The sequence below is a fragment of the Labeo rohita genome, chromosome 20 (assembly GCF_022985175.1).
Source record: "Labeo rohita strain BAU-BD-2019 chromosome 20, IGBB_LRoh.1.0, whole genome shotgun sequence".
Taxonomy (NCBI): Eukaryota; Metazoa; Chordata; class Actinopteri; order Cypriniformes; family Cyprinidae; genus Labeo; species Labeo rohita.
This window is the reverse complement of record NC_066888.1, coordinates 20,084,367-20,106,556: the sequence shown is the minus strand read 5'-3', so window position 1 is coordinate 20,106,556 and position 22,190 is coordinate 20,084,367. Positions and strand designations below refer to the sequence as shown.

The following is a 22,190-nucleotide window of genomic DNA, read 5'->3' as shown; positions in this document are numbered from 1 at the left end:
CATGAAAATGCAGCCCAACTTCTGATATATGTCCACTGATACAAAATGTTAGATTACTTTGTTATAAAACCTAGGCTTACTTTTAAACTAACTCCCCACTACTTTTTAAAACACAGTGACAATTTAAAACATTCATACTTCCGTTAAATTAAAACTCTTTTTCCTCATTACATTAATTTAAAATAAAGTTTTACATTTTAAGATATTTTTAAATGTAAATTATTCATGTGATGGCAAAGTTGCACTTTCACCAGCCATTACTTCAATCTTTAATGTCACATGATCCTTCAGAAATCATTTTTATATGCTGATTTGGTGCTCAAGTATCACAAATATGATGCTTTTTTCAGGATTCTTTGATAAAGCACAAAAGTGCAATTATCTAAAACAGAAATCTTTTGTAACATTATACATGTCATTACTGTCTCTTTTGAGTTATTTGAATTCTTCTCATATTGACTTTAATTGCAGGACAACATCCTATTAATGCCTTTGCAGAAATCTCCAATGTCACCACCTGGTGGTCAGTTGGTCATAAAATAACAACGGCACTGTTGAATGAATCTTTCCAAGGCTAGGAAATCTTCATCTCTAATGTATCACGTTAAAGTCTTTCATAAAGAAGATAGAGTTTCTGAGCTACACATGGGTCTTACACCTGGTGTTTTGTCTTGATCTACTGAGTTTGCAAAGCTCAGGATATCACATGGTGTTTGTCGATACGGTCAGCTACAGTACGTAATGCATATGATGGATAGAAATTACACCTGTAAATAACAAACAAATAGCTAATGAGCTGCGTGGTTAACATATGTCACGGTGGCACATGAATTATTTAGCAGATGCTTTTCTTATACATTCACAGGTGTCATTCAGATCACAACAGACGTCTGTGATCTCAAAACAATGCCTATGATAACAAAACAAAGCACTGACCATTAATTGCACGCCATAATTAAATTAACTTAATAGTCATGGTAGATTTTTCTACTGGCACTCACGACAGCTGTTGACTTACTTAGTCACGTCAGTGTAGCCAAACCAGTTGAAATGGAAGTGACTTAGATTGGAAGAGACATCAGACTCGCTCACAAGCAAGAGCGACAGAGACTCTGTTAACACCACTGCAACCTATCATCTCAAATCAATCTGCAATATGATGTATTCTAGTGAAACGGCATAATGTTAACCATACATACACCCGCACACACATACACACACTGACGTCTACCTGTGTCACACCTTTCAGGGCACAGAATTTACACATCATTCAGTGGAGAACCGCTATTAATGACTGTCAGCCTATCCACCAGTGAGGAAGACAGTGGATGGAAACACACCACAGCACTTCTTCAGAAAAAGAGCAGTGGGGGAAACTTCACAGGCTGGCTGAAGACTGACAGGTACAGGTACAGAAAAAAAGACTGCATCCCATCAAGTTTCTAGAAAATACTGTAACCAGAACTGATAGGGTCGATCTCTATCCTGTGTCTGCTCTCTCATTCATATCCCATGAATGTTATAAAGCATACATCAGAATTTATATTATAACAAATGTAATCAACTATAAATTAAAGTGGCTTTTATACTGCCACTCTACTAAGAAAGAAAATAATAAAACGTTATAATACTATTAAAACTTCTTATTAATACATTAATTGACATGAAGAGAAACATTCAAATCGTTGTTTATAAAATCATTTTTAAAATCTAAAAATATACACACACACAAACACATAGAAGTGGGATTAGTAAGATTTTTAATGTTTTTTTTAAAGAAGCTTCTTATGCTCATCAAATTTATTTGACCATAAATACAGAAAAAATAGTATTATGAAATATTATTGCAATTTAAAATAAGTTTTCTATTTCAATATATTTTAAAAAATAATTTCAGAATTTTCATCAGCTGTTACTGCAGTCTACATTGTCACATGATCAGAAATCATTCTAATATTCTGATTTATTATCAATGTTGGAAACAGCTGTGCTGCTTAATATGGAATTTTCGAAACCTGTGATACTTTTTTCAGGATTCTTTGATGAATAAGCATTTATTCAAAAATATAAATGTTTTCCAACAGTATAAGTCTTTACTATCACTTTCTAATTTAACACATCCTTGCTGAATAAAAGTATTAATTTCTTATAAAGAAAGAAAACTTTGAATGTTATATTGTTACAAAAGAAAAAAAAATGCTGTTTGTTTATGTGTTTTTTGTTTTTTTCTTTTTATTCATCAAATAATCCTGAAAAAGTATCACATGCAATTAATAAACTAAAAAAAAAAAAAAAAAAAGCAGTACAACTGTTTCAAACACTGATAATAAATCAGCATATTAGAATGATGAAGGATCATGTAACACAGACTGGACTAATGATGCTGAAAATAGAGCCTTGCATCACAGGAATAAAATATATTTTAAAGTATATTAAACTAGAAAACCGGTATTTTAATTTGCAATAATATTTCAAAATATTACTGTTTTTTCAGTATTTTTCATCAAATAACTGTAGCCCTAGATGAGAAGAAAAGACCTCTTTAAAAACATCAAAAATCTTACTATAAAATACTATAATACTTATGTACTATAATACATATATATTGACAGCTCAGTTGCAGGCCTTGCATTTTTTTGTTATATATAAATATATAATTAATATACAGTTGATCGCAAAGCCTGCAACTGGGCTGTCAAAATAGATTAGGAAAACCAGCATCACAAAAAGTTCAGTAATTATGAGTTATGAGTTCCTATATGGTCAGATGGAAATAACAAAGACTTGCTGCAAAACAAACAAGCTTTAGTTTGCCAAAGAGAATATTTAAATAACCAGTGCTGTGTTGCTGGAGTTTGTTTGGAGACCACAGGTTGAAGCCTTGAATGTTAATTACTTGAACTAAATGAAAATGTATTTAGGCTTTTTTTATAGCCTTGCTTCACTCAATATCTTCTTTAGACTTCAATAAGCCTTGTATATGTCTTGATTATATTGTATTTCCTAAATATAGCCTTTTAAATCTATACATGTATGTGTCAATAAATCTCTTTTAGCTGATCTGATGTTGCAGAGCAAATGTATTGGATTCTCATACCTGTTAGTGAAGACTTTGCTGTAATTAAACACTTGGATCTCCAGCATCTCGTCGCCGTCCACCTGACTCCCAATTGGCCAACGGAACGCCTGGAAAACAAACCAAACAAAGACTAAAATCAATCTGTTTAATCTGTTTAAACAGACTGTAGACCTTTCCTAATTATCTACACTTTATTGAGATAATATAAAATCCAAAAGAGCTCTAGCACCAAAAATCCACTATTATGTAGACTGTAATTTCTTTTTATATCAAACCAAAACAACCCAATTATCTGAACCATTATTGACATTCCAATAAAACCCTAATCTGACTTAAAAAGGAAGTGTTCTGCAGGAAATCATTAACGACACAACAGAAAATAAACAGCTGAATGTTATCAATACTGTAATTGTGAGATAAAGTTTAAAATAACTAATAGTCATACTGTGAGATATAAAATTGTAATTGTAAAATATGTTTTTTTACTCTGAGGTAGAAACTGCCAGATCATTTTCACATCTATAAACATAGTATTATGGTGCTTTATTATTAATACACCCATTTTTGTCTATTATAACCAAATTCAATCTAAATACACTAGTCACTGGCCATTCACTTGTCATTAACTTCCCAAACTTTATTATGGATTTCAGTGTGAATATTATATAGCATACTGAAGGATGACCCACTTGCATTCCCTTTTAAACTAATTGTTGCAATCTATGACACCACGGGAGTCTTTTATGGCACTCAGGCTCTTAACAGTGGGATGATGCATTAGCTTTCTCCTGATCCCAGAACATGGACTCCCATCTGCCGCACTAATCTATACAGACAAACGGGCTGCCCCAAGGGCTGCTGAGGCGGAGAATAGCGGTACTCCACTGCCAGGCTGTGGGACCACAATGTTTCTTGCCAAATAAATCAGTGCAGTGCTGAGACTGGCCAGGATGCTCTGACTAGGGGAATGAGATTTGTTGTTTGTGTGGATAAAAAGTCACCGAGGCCATATGCAGGTAAATGCGGTTGTCACTTCTGTTTAATCCTGTTTTGAACACAGAGTTTGGTTATTTACAGGAGTGACAGCTGCATTCGACAGGCAAATTGTCGAAGGTGTAAATAAATCAAATTCTGAAAAACAAAGTCAGAATTGCCTGATATAAAGTCAGAATTTGACGCAATTGTAAGTTTATATCTCGCAATTCTGACTTTTTTTCTCAAAATTGTGAGATATATCTTCACAACTGCAAGTTATAAAGTCCAGTTCTGAGGAGGAAAAAATTATATTTTCTCAAAATTGCAAATTTATCCCTCAGTTTCACAAACAAGGCTTAAGCCTAGTCCTAGGCTAAAATGTAAGTCTGAGCTGTTTACACTGAAAGAAACTTTCACTGACTGATGTTAAAATATATCAGTGCCTTTCTTTTCTTTAGATGGACACCAGTAATGTTTTTACTAAGGCACATTTATAAAAACTACTTAAATGTCCTAATTGAACTATGGCCTAACCCTGGTTTAGTCTAAGCCCTGTTTGTGAAACCGGACCTGTATATCACAATTCTGACTTAAAAACTCAAAAAAGACTTAAAAAGTTGTGTGTCATAAATTCAGAATTGTGAACTCATTTGTGAACTCACAATTCTGAGGAAAAAAGTCACAATTGCGAGTTTATCTCACAATTCTGACTATTTATCACAATTGTGAGTTTGTATCTTGCAATTAACTTGCAATTCTGACTTTTTTCTCAGAATTGCATGTTCATATCTCACAATTGTGACTTGTTTTATCAGAACTGTGAGATATAAACTCAAAACTGACTTTATAACCTGCAATTGTGAGTTTTGAGGAAAAAAAGTCAGAATTGTGACTTCTCTGACTTAGATTACTGACTTCTCATGTAATCCAACAAACTTCTGGTTCAAGCCCCAGCCATTTCCAAATTTTATCCGAATACAGATAAAAATTATTTTGAGATTGCTACAGATACAGATATTGCAAATATTATTACAATTAACAAACTACAGCTAATTGCAATTTATTTTGATGGTCTTTACTCCATTCTTCGGTGTCACATGATCCTTCAGAAATTTCAGAAATTTGATGTGGTGCTCAAGTAACATATATTTTTTTGTATTATTATTACACTTATAAACAGTTATGCTGCTTGATATTTTTTGCAAAATTATATATTTTTTGTGTGTGTATATATATATATATATATATATATATTACATTTTTTATATTTGTAACTTTTTTTGGCAATTTTTTTTTCAGGATTCTTAGATAAATAGAAAGTTCAAAATTATTTTTCGCAACATTATAAATGTCTTTACTGTCACTTTTGATCATCTGAATTCATCCTTGCTAAATATAAGTATTAATTTTACATTACCTTAATATTTTCACTAAGAAAGAAAATTCAACAGTATTCACATATTCACATTTCAGGGAGGTTTCTTTAAAGTTTTAACTGTGTACATGACCAGAGACACTAGAGAAAAACAAGTCTGCAGTAGATCCAATGCCTATTTCCATCTCTTTTTAAAAAGCAAACAGACATTAACCCTGTAACAAAGAGCGTGGAACAAGTGGAACAAATATGAAAGTAAATACAACATAATAAGGCTGCTAGTTTCATCCGTGTGCAGAAATGATTAGATGAATCCATGCAGATGGAAAATAATTGTAGCTAAAATTACCTAGATGGCTCCTTGCTGACATTTTAATCTCATAAATATTGTGTAAAAAGGATACCTACGTCCAACTGTGATACACATACAGTATATTTCAACCAAAAACTGCTGGTTTACAACAGTTTGTTGTCATTGTGCTATGGAAATGAGGTTTACACAAAGAAATAACTTATTTAAGAATCTAAGTGAAATATAATGAAAAACGTTCTTGTTGAGCTTTGTTGTCGTACATAGGATGCTGTTATTAACCACATACACTAACACACACACATCAGCAAACTTCTGTAAACAGGACACCCACAGTCTTTAATTCCGAACACATTAGGATCATTTTTCTATTTGAACGTTATGGGTTCCCATCACAGTATGAGCAGTTAATGCGATGAGAGACACGACTGGCACTACAGAGGGAGAGATGCGTAGCCAAACGCAAACATCTGAACAATTTATAACACTGAAGGGAAAAAACTGGAACACGGGAGGGTCTTAAAAGGAGTCATATGGCATGTATGGAAACTGTGAAGTCATGTTGAACATGAAAGGCTGAAGGGAGCATGTGTGCAAGATTTACTAGAAGAAACCGCCTCCATTCACACTTGAACAGCTGCACAGACTGCAGCACAGGTCTATATGCGAAATCTACAGAGAGGAGCCGCTGATGGAGTACTGCAGGAATTGTGCGCTTTGCTTAGCTTCACTGTCTGAGCGAAATACCCACGGGGCAAAGTCCAGCCAAGCAAAATGAGGATTTTCCCCTCAAATCCCCCAGCTCCAGTGCAGCATCTATATTCACTCCCACAGACGGTGTAAAATATGAGGAAGAATAAACAATAGGAGATGGAGTTGCTCATTAGAGAGAAAGGAATAGCTGGCAGTGAGGGCTTATTTTAAACTCACTCATCTCTACAATCCCTCGTGCACGTTTGGCCTTCAGTACATTTATTAGAAAGCGTGAGGTGAGAGGCGGTTCTGAGAGTATGGGCAAGAATTAAGAAAATGAAGAGCTGAGATAAGGGTCATCTCTTGAAAATGCTTTATGCTCCCTGTGGATCTAAAAAAAAAATCTGGAAGCTATTAGAAATCACTAGCATGACTACAAGCTGCATAAAGTCATACGCTTAAAACAAATCCCAACCATTATCACACAAGCATATCACTGAGAATATCACTAAAAGCATTTTGTGAGATATTTAATCATACTTGAAATTGTCTGATGGGATATTACAGCTCATCACAAATCTAAATTAAAGTGCCCCTTTCATAAATGACCTTTCATACAGTGTGTAACACAGCTCTAAGTCAATGAACACATCCGGCAAAGTTGTAAATCTGAAAGTGCTCCGTGTTTAAAGTTATTGTCTTTCAAAAGAAAGAGTCGATTTCGAGTCATGTAAACGAGTCGTTTTAAAAAGAATCTTAAGCTGTTTTAAGTTGACGTCAACATGAAACATTAGTATATTTCCCGCCAACTTGTTGCACGCACAGACCTAGAAAAACTGGAATCCCCCCACCCCACCTCCCTTAAACATTGTAGTGGATTCCTGTGGATAGCATCATAAAAAAGCGTCAAAAAAAGCTGTGCTCTGTACTGTGAGAGTAAATCTGTTAGGGTACAGTTAGGATATGTCAAAAAATTCCCATTTAATTTTCTCCTCCAACTTTAGAACGTCCTACATCACTGCAGAAGTACTGACCCAGTGTTCACAAAGTGAACGTGCAGGGAGGATCAAAATGAGATGAGAGTTTTTTGACATACCCCAACTGTCTTGAAACGGAGTGCAGAGTATATATGCATGCGCATCACAGATGCGCAAACTAAACACTTTATTGGTGCCATAGCATGTAATGAAAGCATGCAAAGTGCATTTACTTTTGCATGACTTTTTCAGTGAAATGTGATTTCAGCTCAGTAATCCACCAGTTCTGCAAACACTCGGAAACATAAGTCAAAATCTTGCCTTACCTACTTTTCACAGCGATTGGTTGTCGTCTGGCGTTTTTTGCTCAAAATATGCATTAAGTTGAGGAATGCCTAACCTTTTTGACGCTCTCAGCTGCTCTCAATGCTTTCTCTGCACCTCTTTCAATCCCATAATGCACCACAAGAGCGTTTAAGCTCAACTGCTATAGGAATGAATTGAAAATGCTCGGTCCGCCGCCTTCGCTATACGTGCCAGTGGAATCGCGCCGTTATTCCTTAGCTGGGATCGTTTAGAACTTTTGAAACTGCATTGAAACTGCATTTTTAACCTTCAATCCATTGAGCACCACCAAAGTCCACTAATCCTGGAATGTTTTCCAGAAAAAAAAGTAATTTCTTTGCGATTAAGAAAGAAAGACATGAATATCTTGGAGGGGTGAGTAAACTATCAGGATATTTTTATTCTGAAAGTGGAGTAATCCTTTAAATGGGAAATGTGTTGATAAATAGTGGATGTTTGTCATTGTTACTACCTGGAGTTCTGATAAAGAATAATTACAAACAATATTAATGAACCTGTGTCAAGTTGCAACAAACCTTTTACAATCATTAATAACACCCTTACAATTGCTGCTGGCTATGAAGAGAGGAAGGAATTACAATTACAGTGTGTCACAGTTCTGTCTGTTTGTATTCTTTGGTTTCTCCCATTGTCTCCCCCCGTCGATCTGTCTGCTTTGGTTTACCCTCGTTAGCGTCATCCCCTTCACCTGTCTGCAATTATTAGTTTCCCTTTATAAGCCTGTTTGTATCCTGAGTTCTCTGTCGGTCTTTATTGTTGCATAATGTTGTTGGAGGTTACTACGTGTGTGGATATCGCTCTTTGTTCCTGTCTGTTCCTCGGGAAAGTAATTAAAATTAGATTTGTTCCGTACGTTGTATCCTGTCTTCCATCCAGCACCAGCATCCGTGACAGAAAGACCGACCATATAAAGAGAAGATGAGTTGGGCTGAGGAAGCTTTGTGGAGACTGCGGCAGGGCGGTCGTGAGTTGGAACGGTATGTGGAGGAATTCATCGAGCTCTCCCACCAGGTAGGCTGGCACGAAACTTCTCTTGGCGCTGTGTTTGTTTTGGGGCTGGATGATGAGACAATACGCTGCGAGCTTCCCACTTGTAGTTTCCCCTTGATCGAGCTAATCAATCTGATTCTCTATTTAAACGGATCTGACTTTGAAGTAGAAGAAGTTCAGAGTCCGATTAGGTCTCATCCTCCAGTCTCCTCCCAGACACAGCGCAACGCGCCCGCCTGCCCTAAGCCGAGAACCTCCACATACCGTGTCAACGGCTCGAACCGTCAGCCCAGTCCCAAATCCCCAGTCATCCTCCAGAGCTCCACCGCTGTCCTCAGCCCGATGCGGCCGGCCTCATCCCCGCACTCTAATTCGCCGGCCACCGCCCAGAGCCCTGTCCCTCGGGCCGCCACGCCCGCGTCTGCTGGCAAGATGGCCGCCACGCCAGCGTCTGCTGGCAAGATGGCCGCCACGCCAGCGTCTGCTCGCAAGATGGCCGCCACGCCAGAGTCTGCTCGCAAGATGGCTGTCACGCCAGAGTTTGCACGTAAGATGGCAGCCGCCACGCCAGAGCCTGCTCGCAAGATGGCCGCCACGCCAGAGCCTGCTCGCAAGATGGCCGCCACGCCAGAGCCTGCTCGCAAGATGGCCGCCACGCCAGAGCCTGCTCGCAAGATGGCCGCCACGCCAGAGCCTGCTCGCAAGATGGCCGCCACGCCAGAATCTGTACGTAAGATGGCCTCCGTTCCTGAGCCCCCGGCCAAGATGGCCTCCGTTCCTGAGCCCCAAGCCAAGATGGCCCCCAAGCCTAAGTCCCCAGTCATGATTGCTGAAATGAACATTATGGACAGGGCAATCCCACTGGAGTTCACTGCTCCTATTATCTCCCCTAATTCTCCTGAGCCTCCGCTGGTTCCGTCCAGCCCTCCTGAGCCTCCGCTGGTTCCGTCCAGCCCTCCTGAGCCTCCGCTGGTTCCGTCCAGCCCTCCTGAGCCTCCACTGGTTCCGTCCAGCCTTCCTGAGCCTACGCTGGTTCCGTCCAGCCTTCCTGAGCCTCCGCTAGTTCCGTCCAGCCTTCCTGAGCCTCCGCTGGTTCCGTCCAGCCTTCCTGAGCCTCCGCTGGTTCCGTCCAGCCTTCCTGATCCTCCGCTGGTTCCGCCCAGCCTTCTTAACCCTCCGCTGGTTCCGCCCAGCCTTCCTGAGTCAAGTCAAGTTGTAGCTGTTTTCCCGAGTCAAGTCAAGTTGCAGCTACTGAATCAAGTCAAATTGCAGCTGCGTTTCCCGAGGCAAGTCAAGTTCCTGAGTCACGTCAAGTTGCAGCTGCAGCTACTGAGCCAAGTCAAGCCACGGCTGTGGTTCCTGAGTCAAGTCACGTCACGGCTGAGTCAAGTCACGTCACGGCTACATCTCCTGAGTCAAATCAAGTTCCTGGTGCTTCTCATAAGCCAAGACAATGCCCAGCTCGCCCTCCAGAGCCGGAGCTCTGCCCAGCTCGCCCTCCAGAGCCGGAGCTCTGCCCAGCTCGCCCTCCAGAGCCGGAGCTCTGCCCAGCTCGCCCTCCAGAGCCGGAGCTCTGCCCAGCTCGCCCTCCAGAGCCGGAGCTCTGCCCAGCTCGCCCTCCAGAGCCGGAGCTCTGCTCAGCTCGCCCTCCTGAGCCGGCTCCTCCTTCAGCGCGCCCTCCTGAGCCGGCTCCTCCTTCAGCTCGCCCTCCTGAGCCGGCTCCTCCTTCAGCGCGCCCTCCTGAGCCGGCTCCTCCTTCAGCGCGCCCTCCTGAGCCGGCTCCTCCTTCAGCGCCCTCCTGAGCCGGCTCCTCCTTCAGCGCGCCCTCCTGAGCCAGCACCTCATCCAGCGCTCCCTACGGCTGGCAGTACTGTAAATTCCCCCAAGAAAATTTTGGGGGGGGGCTACCCGCCATGGCCACCTGAACTGTTTACCCGGCCATGGCCTCCTGAGCCCCCAGACCCGCCATGGCCACCTGAACTGTTTACCCGGCCATGGCCTCCTGAGCCCCCAGACCCGCCATGGCCACCTGAACTGTTTACCCGGCCATGGCCTCCTGAGCCCCCGGATCTGCCATGGCCACCTGAACTGTCTGTCCGGCCATGGCCTCCTGAACTCCCTGATCCACCATGGCCTCCTGAACTCCCTGATCCGCCCTGGAGGTACGCCCCTAAGTACCCGGTGTCTGTCCAGCACGGACCTCCAGGGCGCCCACCCCCCCACCCCAGTGTATGTGTTACGGCGCGAGTCGCGCCTTGTGAGAGGGGGGGGTAATGTCACAGTTCTGTCTGTTTGTATTCTTTGGTTTCTCCCATTGTCTCCCCCCGTCGATCTGTCTGCTTTGGTTTACCCTCGTTAGCGTCATCCCCTTCACCTGTCTGCAATTATTAGTTTCCCTTTATAAGCCTGTTTGTATCCTGAGTTCTCTGTCGGTCTTTATTGTTGCATAATGTTGTTGGAGGTTACTACGTGTGTGGATATTCCTGCCTGTTCCTGCTTGTACTACCAAAGGATTATAGTAAATCATTTTGCTTGTTATCTCGTCTCTCGTCTCGTTCCATCCAGCACGGAGCTCAACCGTAACACAGTGACTGTGCCCATAGATGCAAATCAAATGAGAGATACTTCTGAATTATCTTTGTGGATGATAAGGCTACTGATTAAGAAAATTATCTGCAGCTCAAAGATATTTTTGTAACAGCATTTGTAAGAAGGCTGCATTCATCAACATAAAGATGTACCGCTAGCCCACAGTTCCCCACCATGACTAATTAACCCAGGAAATAAAAATTAATTGGACAAAAATAGCATGGCACATTCTCTCACATAATGTTCTAAGCATAAGCTACAGCATATTTTGTTAGATGCATGGTTGAAACAGGAAATACAGTAAGAAAATGAAACGTCAAATTCAATATATATCTTCCAAAACGTCTTAACTTGCTTGTAAATTTACGCTGTTTTAAGAACAGATGTTGTTTATGAAAAATTATGATTAAGAAAATGACTGCAATGTGTAGAGTCACACTTGACAATACTCAAGCTAATATAATTCTACATAAAGTTTAACTTCATGTTGTCAGATTATTTGACGATCATTTCCCAAAATTAAAAGAAAATTCAGGACAGGTTATGGAATAATCCTGTTGGAAGCATTTTTCTGTCCAAGAAAAAAAGATCTCCCCATCCTGGTGCCACAAGCTTTGAGCTCAGAGAGCTGTGGCATTACGGATTCACTCAGTGTCTTGTTTGACTGGAATCTATTTCGCTAGAGATAACTCTGAGAAACAGAGTTCATTCTCAGTCTTTCCCCATCTCATACTCTATTTTTTTCTCTCTGGGATACACTACAGATGCACATAAACCAGAGAAACATGTCAAAAAAAGCATATTTCACAGGTTCTGTCTGTGAATAGACTCATAATAAACTATTAATAATAAATCTGTAAAGGATAACAGTCTTCTCACTAAGAAAAAATGGTTATTTTAAGTATTGTTCACTGAAAGGTTCTTTGGGGAGCCCAAAATAGTTCTTCTATGGCATCACTGAAAAAAACCCTTTTTGGAACCTTTATTTTTAAGAGTCTATGGGCCAGATTTACTAACAGCTTGCATCAGCGCAAACTGTCTTTTAGCGTTAAAGTACTGTCAGGATTTACTAAACACGCACAGTGAAGAATTAGCGCTGAAAAGGCCTGGACATGGTTATTTTTGTGCCTGATCTTACTGAATATGCGTTTGTAGGAGTTTCTCTTTCAGATGCAAAATTTAGGGGAGGGGAGTATTAAAATTAATCACAATGAATGTGATTTAGTAAAGTTTTCGCTTGTCAAATTACTGGTATTTGCGCCATTATTAAACGCTAGTCATTATGGAAATTAAAAGTTGCGTCTGTGTTCTTTAATGTTCACCTTGTCAGTAAATCACATGCAGAATGTTCATGCAGAAATTGCGCTTTAACGCTAATTTGCCCTGTTTAGTAAATCTGGCCCTATGTTCTTGTTTCCTCTACTTTGGACAGTCACTCAAAACCAACCCAGACTCACTGGAAATATGTGCAAAACCGATATTACCAACATGTTCTCACTTCCAACTCAGCTTGGTCAGGACCCTTTGGCTTTGGCTTTTTGACGCTTTTAGCATCACTTTTCGATGTGCAGAGTCCTTCATTGCTTTAAATAAGAAAACTTTGGTGTCATAAAGCACTGGGAATTTTATTGTCATGATTAAATGATATATTGGGTAATAATATTGCCATTATTGCATATATGTTGGGGTGTGATTTTTCAATGTAAACAGTCACAAGTTTTATTTGCACTTCATTATTTACTCATTTACGAACACGTCACCCAACCCCTGCCTCTGCAACCGGGCCCCAAGACTCCTTATGAGCATTGAATAATTACCAAAAAATACACAATTACTTTAGTTGAAAACATACACCCTTGTTTTATCTCCAACTTCTGTCTTATTTTACATCTTTGCATTTAACTTCTCCCACCAATGGCTCTCCTCCCCCTCTTACATAAGCTATGAATAGATGAGCACTCTGCTCCAGTGATGGTGAAGACATGAGGTAATTTGAGTTTGCAATTCAGCTCTAAGAAACTAAGAGCCGCCTCACAATTTAAATGCAAGGAGAGTGAATTATTCAATGGCAAAGGATCACACGCTTTGACATGCCACATCTCCCTCCCCCTCATTTCTTCTCCCTCTTTTTGTCCGTGATTCAGATAATGGAAAGATGCATGAACACTCAACTATTTCAGCGAAATCAATGCCTCACTATTAGGTACAAAATGTGCACTGGTCCTGACATCAAACTGCATCTCTAATCAGCCTGCTCAGTCAAGCCCCCTGGTGTTTTTCTTTCTCGCTCTCGCTCGCCCCTTCCACTTTTCCTTCTCCTCCTCTCCTACATGTTTATCTGTGGTCTTTCTCACATACTATACTGTACATCTCTTATTTTTCCTGATTCTTGCTATTTGAGTTACTGTATTTGATCTTGCTTTCATTTTTAGCTTCCAACCTCCATAACATTTCATACTGCCACATGAAGTCGCTTCCTGACATTAATACAGCAAGTTGAAGCACTTCCTATTTTAAAATACCAGTGTGCGGCTCTCATGAACTCTCATGAACATTTCGGCTAATTAAGCTTATTAAAAACAGATTGTTTTGATTTACCACAGTAATCCGGAATGATTTAATGTGGCCATTACTTCAGCATTCTTCCCTTTCTACACCATATGGCCTCACAGTGTGTGATTTCTCCTGCAGCACCTCAAACATCTCACCCTCTGCAGACTTCTCTAGGTGACCTCACTCACTTCTGAGTCACAGCATCTCTTTGCCACTGAATCTCTCAAGCATCTTAAGAAATGGCGACATGCATTTACATGCCTGTATGTTGTACAAATTTTAAAGACAGTGGGCAGTAATGTTAGACTTTATCAGAAGCCAGTAGCACAGCAGTGTAAATGCTGCACATTCTGTACTGTACCACAATAAGGAAGCTACATGCAAAATGCAAGCCTATTGTTCAACTGGTACACAAAATTGTTCGTATTGGATTACAGACAGAGAAAAAAAATGCAAAATGCGAATAAACAATTCAAATGCAACTAACCCCAGATGTACATAGTACAGAAAAATAATAAGCTTATTAACATTTAAAAATGAAGAAGAAAAGCAAAACCAGTTAAGAATCACTGCTTTACATAAGTTTGATCTCCTGCTTGATAAATTCACAGGTGCACTTTAAAACAACAAATTAATTTGTCACCTTTTCATTAGTGATCTGAACTGAAGGATTATCGTTCTGTGCGCAACACTTGTTCACACTCCAAATGAAAAACACAGCATCTGATGTGAAATGTCAACATTCCACATTTCAGAGAAATGTCAGCTTTCAGCTTGTGGTTGAAAACTAAAACCGAAAGAATAATTACACTGACAAAAGAGAAGGACTGGTGCAATTTGGTGCTTCATTGGGCCATTTAGGAGAATGATCATACTGAATGAGATCTCCTGGTCATGATGAGACAATTCCCCATCAGCATAATGAGAAAGCAACTCTTATTTCTTCACTGAGACACTGATGCAGTGTGAAAGGCATAGCTGAAGTTTTGTGACGGACATGGACTAGTGAAGGCTAGCTTTGCATGTTTTAGCAATAGCCAGGAGAGAGTCTTTGATTTAACAGTTAAACGCATGGGGGAGTAAATTCTGTTTGTGCATGTAAACATCCTTAAATGCATATGCATGCATTAATACAACCAGCAGCAGTGGTACTAAAACAGCATCTTCATGGTCCCTTGCAGACACGTTTTTTTAAACAAAACAGGATTTTGGGACAAGCATTCATTTTTAAACATACTTTTATTGCTTTTGGTTACGTGATGTATTCTTGTGCAACTATGTCATCAAGTATTCACTTATTAGCCTTCATAGAAAATGCATTTCACTAGGTGCATATTTTAGTCTTGGTATATAGTTATTTCCAACCCCCACAGTCCCATCAGTGAAGCTCAAGTACCCTTTCTTCAAAACAAATCTAGAAATATGTTTCTGCACTGATATTAAAGAAGTTTTTTAAAGAAGAAACATTAACTATTAAATTAAAAATAATTGACATTGTGAAAGAAAAACAGCTCACCACACAACTTCTTCTGTATTTAATAACACATCCGAGCTTGTTTGTCTTCTACAAGGGCCCATCCTAGAGCAACTTTCTCTGAAAGAGCTAACAGCAAATGTATTTATAAATAAAATCCAGATGGCAAGTTTATACCATCTACCAATAAGTCAAATTTGTTCCACGCTTGGTGGAATATAAATAGTTCATGAACAAACATGAAATATCTGCCACAAGTGAATGCACTGGCATTCCTACAAATGCTAAGTTATGATTTATAGGTTAAAAGACTTAGAAGTCTACCAAAGAGAAGTCAAAAACTTTCCTAACACTCATTGAAAGCTGTTTAAGAACTACCTGGGGTTCATGTTTCCCTGGTTGAGAAAAACTGTTTTAGACATTACAAGATTGCAAAGAAATTGCCTGCCACAGAGGATTCAGCAAAGTTTTTCTCCATCAATCACCCTCTTTTTCTTTTATAGTTCCCATTAAAATGCTAAAATACAAGTAATAGAATCTGTACACATCTATACAGGATATTCTAAGTTTCATCCACCACAAGATGAGCTTTAACCAGCGCGAGCGCCAAACGTTCACATCTGCAGTTGTTAACAACAGTTTCTTGCTGGACTCCTGCAGATAAAATCAATGTTTTAAAGACAGGCACTCCTGCAGAGCTGATGTAAAGGAGGGCAATTTTGCACATAGCTGCAGCAAGCGTCTGCTTTGAACCTTGTCTGTCCATCACAGTCAACATCAGGTTGCAGGCCTAAAGCAGTGTGCAACAGCGCTGCAATAATAAGCCACCATAACAACACACAGCATTGAGAAGTGCTTAGATGTTATTTATATTACATAAAAAGAAGAACCACAGATCGTGTGGAGAAAACCACATCATTTCACTACAAGAGCAGAACGTATCCAGTTAAATTATGTACAAATTATGTATGTTTTGTCTTTGCTAGCGTCTGTGAGCTTGTTGAAGATAAAATAATAATTGCTCATGCATAAACAATATCTGGGTCCATTCTGATTCAAATGAATAGTCTATTTGAGAGTGTACAATGAGTACAGCTGGCTAGAGCTCTGAAAGGTGTACTCAGCTGCACATTGCAGGATTAGAAAACAAGGCTGGTTTGTTTAGTTGTGCCGAGATAGTAAGCCTGTGAGAAAACAAGTGGTGGGATACAAATGAGAAAAGCAGAATTTCAAAATGAATATGTTGGGAAACCCTCACGTCGTTCCAAACCTGTAAGACCTTCATTCATCTTTGGAACACAAATTAAGATGATTCACAAATTAAGATCATTTTTAATGAAATCCAAGAGCTTTAGACAGGAACGCAACTGGCACGCTAAAGGCCATCATGAATTTTATGAAGCTACGAGCATACTTTTTGTGCACAAAGAAAGCAAAAATAATGACTTTATTCAACAATTTCTTCTTTTCTGTGTCAGTTGTCGCTGCACGGCTCTCGGATTTGATCAAATATCTTAATTTGTGCTCCAAACGTGAACAAAAGTCTTATGGATTTAGATCAAAATGAGGGTGAGTAATTAATAGAATCAACAGAATTTTCATTTTTGGGTGATGAAACCTGAGAGACTTCTGTCCCAACAACACACTACCAAAACTTTAATGCATCAAAAAAGTACAAAAAGACATTACATTAACCAATGGGTTTGGAATGACATGAGGGTGAGAAAATTATGACAATTTTCATTTTGGGCTAAACTACAGGTGAGGTCAAAAGTTTACATATACCTTGCAGAATTTGCAAAATGTTAATTATTTTACCAAAATAAGAGGGATCATACAAAATGCATGTTATTTTTTTATTTAGTACTGACTTGAATACGATATTTCACATAAAAGATGTTTACAAATTGACCACAAGAGAAAATAAAAGTTGAATTTATAAAAAATACCCTGTTCAAAAGTTTACATATGTTTGATTCTTAATACTGTGAATTATCCACAGCTGTGTGTTTGTTTGTTTAGTGATAATTGTTCATGAGTCCCTTGTTTGTCCTAAACAGTGCCCACTGTTCTTCAGAAAAATCCTTCAGGTCCTACAAATTCTTTGGTTTTTCAGCATTTTTGTGTATTTGAACCCTTTCCAACTATGACTGTATAATTTTGAGATCCATTTTTTTACACTGAGGATACTCATGTGAAAGGGGGGGACTCTGAGGGACTCATATGCAACTATTACAGAATGTTCAAGCGCTCACTGATGCTTGTGAAGGAAACACAATGCACAGGCAGGGGTTGAAAACTTTTTGAATTTAAAGATCAGTGTAAATTTAACTTAATTTGTCTTCTGGGAAACATGTAAGTATCTTCTGTAGCTTTTGAAGGGTAGTAATAAATGAAAAAAATATTATATTCAGGCAACATATAAAAAATGTACACACCTTCATTCTGTTCTAAAGTTTACACCCCTGGCTCCTAATACAAAATTTTTCCTTCTGAAGCATCAGTGAGCATTTGAACCTTCTGTAATAGTTGCATATGAGTCCCTCAGTTGTCCTCATTGTGAAAAGATAGATCTCAAAATCATACAGTCTTTGTTGGAAAGGGTGTAAATACACAAAAATGCTGAAAAACCAAATAATTTGTGGGACCTGAAGGATTTTTCTAAAGAACAGCAGGCAGTTTAATTGGTCAGGATGAACAAGGGACTCATGCACAACTATCACTAAACAAACAAACAAAAAACAGCTGTGGATCATTCAGGTAACAACACAGTGTTAAGAATCAAGTGTATGTAAACTTTGAACACGGTCATTTTTATAAATTAGACTATTTTTTTTCTTGTGGACTATTTGTAAACTTCTTTTATGTGAAATGTCTTATTCAGGTCAGTACTAAATAAAAAATAACATGCATTTTGTATGGTGTATGTAAATTTTGACCTCAACTGTATCCTCTTTAACCTGCATACGAATGTGCATACAAAGTAAACAAAAAGCAGAATGTCACATTACTAGACTATGACATACTATAAAAAAATATGAGAATTTAGATGCAGCTTGAGAATGAACATGCAAAATCGGTGCTGAATGCAATTCATGCAGCACAAAAACCTGTCTTGTTTGTGGGTTTTAAGTTGTGCAGATGCAGCAAATTAATTTGGAATCTGGCATGTAGATACTAGCATTGGCTATTTACACTGCAAGCGTGCTCTACATCTGCTCTTTAATTGTCATTGATCATCAAATAATGCATAAAAGCTGTCATGGTCAAAAGAAAATACACGAGTACACGAACATCTCTTTTAAATAAAGTCTGTTTACTTTCTGTTTATGTTCCGATAAATGTCAGTGTTAGGTACACTAAAACTCATGCCATTTCTGATTAATGAAACCTGATCGTGCCAGCCTGACAAACCTGAATAAAAAAAACAATGCTGGTGCCAAACACAAACATGCTTTTAAATAACAGAGAAGACAGAAAGTAAGAAAGACAGCATCTCCTACAGTACTACGAGTGTTGTCTGAGCTGTCTTGCGGGATTTGGTATGAGACCTGTGATGTAATCATAAGTGCCGAGTAGTTTCAGTAGATTTGAAGCGTGACTGCCCAGAAATTATTAAACTATTCCCACAAAACTATGAGTGAGGGATTAAAAGATAATGAAGATGCTGGAGTTCAGCCAGAACGGTCATGAAGCAAGATAAAAAGTCACCAATTAGCAGAAAAGCCAACTTTATTCTTCTACATTTAGATAATGTCCTTTTTTTGTTTTGTTTATTGCTTTAGTCTCTATGAGTCACACTCTCTCTTCTTATCTTACTGTACATACAGTAGAAACACTGCCTTCCCTATTAAACAAAAGACCAATCAGCAAGAAAGGAAGCAGCACTTAGTTTTAAATAGAATCGAAAGAGCATTTCTGTAACGCTTGCTGTTTGCAGCACTGACCAAAACAAAATAATAAAAATAAATGGGAAAAAAATAAAAAATCAACAACCCCCTCCAAAGGTGAGATGAGGCTAATGTGGGAGTCCCATCACGACTGACAGCAAAACATAAGTGAATTTCTGCCTACCATGAGGACACTTGATGGAGATATACAGGTATTTTTAAAAAGACTTATCCAGCAAGTTATCAATGCACATAAAAACCTCTTTCTTTATTGATAAAAGATCAGAAAAAATCATAGAGGGACATTACGTATGCCATGCACATGTACTCAAGTCATATTTAAGGTGGCTTTTCCTGCTATTTACCTAGCAAATCTAAACATGAGGCTTTAAAGTACTTTATTTTCTGGAGTAAAGAGAGTGATCGTTCAAATAAATTTAGCTGGTTTATTCACAGGCTTATTGCCACTACATACTGATGTGTTGCTTGCCTGAGGGTCTGTGCAAATAGTACTAATAGGAATCAGTGGGGCTAAATGTGATGTCTTTGGTCACGGTTGAGTGCATTGATTCCTCGTGTGTTTCCTTCACCACATCCTCTTTCGGGGAGAGAGAAATCAAATTTGTAGCACATATATGTTTCCGAGCTGTGAGGTATACAGTGTTAGTGTCACGCTTGAACATTCTTGAGTTAGCAGGAGGAGCTGGACAGATAGCTGGGAGAAAAAAACTGACCTGCTCAAATCGAGCCTCATCTTCGCAATTTTCCAGCACCCGGGAGAAGAAGGAGAGACCTGCATAGAGAAAAACAAGGTTAAAGGTCCATGTGCTGCATAGCATCAAAGCAGCGCTATATGTAAGAAAAACTGTGATTTAATAAAGACTGCAATGCCAAAAACTACATATGTTAACAAGTAAACCTGTGTGTGTGACCTGGACCACAAAGCCAGTCGTAAGGGTAAATTCTTTGAAATTGAGATTTATACATCATCTGAAATCTGAATAAATAAGCTTACCATTGATGTATGGTTTTTTAGGAAGGACAATGTTTGGCCAAGATACAACTATTTCAAAATCTGGATTCTGAGGGTGCAAAAAATCTAAATATTGAGAAAATCACCTTTAAAGTTATCCAAATGAAGTTCTTAGCAATGCATATTACTAATCAAACATTAAGTTTTGATATATTTACAGAAATAAATTTACACATCTTCATGGAACATGATCTTTACTTAATATCCTAAATTTTTTGGGCATAAACGAAAATGTATCATTTTGACCCATACAATGTATTTTTGGCTATTGCTACAAATATACCCATGCTACTTAAGACTGGGACAGGGTGTATGCACACACACGCGCACACACACACACACACACACACATACACAGACAGTCATGGCCAAAAATATCACCACCCTTGCAATTCTGTCAGAAAACGCAACCCTTCTCTCAGAAAATTATTGCAGTTGCAAATGTTTTGGTACTTACACGTTTATTTTTTTGTTTGCATTGGAACAACACAAAAAACAGAGAAGAAAAGTCAAATCTGGTACAACTTCACACAGAACCCAAACAATGCACTGGGCAAAATTACTGGCACCCTTAACTTAATATGTGACCCTGGACCACAAAACCAGTCTTATGTTGCATAGGTATTTTTCTCAGTATTTAGATTTTTCTGAACCCTTAGATTCCAGATTTTCAAATAGTTGGCCAAATCTCAGCCAAATATTGTCCTTTTCTTAACAAACCATACATAACGGAAAGCTTATTTATTCAGCTTTCAGATGATTTATAAATCTCAATTTCGAGAATTTTACACTTATGACTGGTTTTGTGGTCCAGTGTCACATATTTGGTAGCACCCCCTTTGGAAAAAATAACTGAAATGAATCGCTTCCTGTAACCATGAATGAGTTTCTTACACCTCTCTACTGAAATTTTGTACCACTCTTCTTTTGCAAACTGCTCCAGGTCATACAGATTTGAAGGGTGCCTTTTCCCAGCTGCTGTTTTGAGATCTCTCCACAGGTGTTCTATGGGATTCAGATCTGGACTCATTGATGGCCATTTCAGAACTCTCCAGCGCTTTGTTTGTGACCATTTCTGAGTGCTTTTTGAAGTGTGTTTTGGGTCATTGTCCTGCTAAAAGACCCATGACCTCTGGAGGAGACACAGCTTTCTGACACTGGCCACTATGTTGCGCCCCAAAATTCTTTGGTAATCATCAGATTTTGTGATACCATTCACACAGTCAAGGCATCTAGTGCCAGAAGCAACAAAGCAACCCCAAAACATCTTTGTGGAAAGTTTTGGCAAACTCCAGTCTTGCTTTTTTATGCCTTTGTGTCAGCAGTGGTGTCCTCCTGGGTCTCCTACCATAGTGTCCATTTTCATTCAGATGGCGATGGATAGTGCGAGCTGACACTGTTTGTAATTTTTCATTAATTTTGCTCTTCTGTCCACATCGAGGGAGGTTAGCTACAGTGCCATGGGCTGTAGACCTCTACATGATATTGTGCACAGTGGACACAGAAACATTAAGATCTCTGGAGATGGACTTGTAGCCCTAAAATTGTCCATGTTTTATCACAATTTTTTCTCTTAAATCCACAGACAACTCTTTATACTTCTTTCTTTTCTCCGTGCTCAGCATCACACACAACACAAAGACCAAGTTGAGTCAATTTTTCTCCATTTTAACTGGTTGCAAGTGTGATTACTATACTGTGTATATACTATAGGTGTGTCTAAATACAAATTACAGGAGCATCACATGCTTGAAAAAAACAATTATTTCTTACCATTTTGACAAGGTGTGAATAATTTTGTCTAGTCCATTTTTGAGTTCTGTATGAAATTTTATCAAGTTTGAATTTTCTTCTGTTTTTTTTTTTGTGTTGTTGCATTGCAACAA

General features: G+C 38.8%; 1 protein-coding gene across 9 annotated transcripts in view; it reads right to left on the bottom strand.

Moving 5' to 3' along the window:
* Nucleotides 1–22,190, bottom strand: part of otofa (otoferlin a) — a 74,234-nt gene that overhangs the window by 47,681 nt on the left and 4,363 nt on the right. For all 9 annotated transcript variants that reach the window (XM_051138727.1, XM_051138728.1, XM_051138729.1 and 6 more), the window contains exons 2-3: nucleotides 20,006–20,064; nucleotides 3,098–3,186 (exon numbers count right to left, since the gene is read on the bottom strand). In XM_051138727.1, the coding sequence (XP_050994684.1) occupies nucleotides 3,098–3,186; nucleotides 20,006–20,064 (148 nt within the window). The remainder of the gene's footprint in view (nucleotides 1–3,097; nucleotides 3,187–20,005; nucleotides 20,065–22,190) is intronic.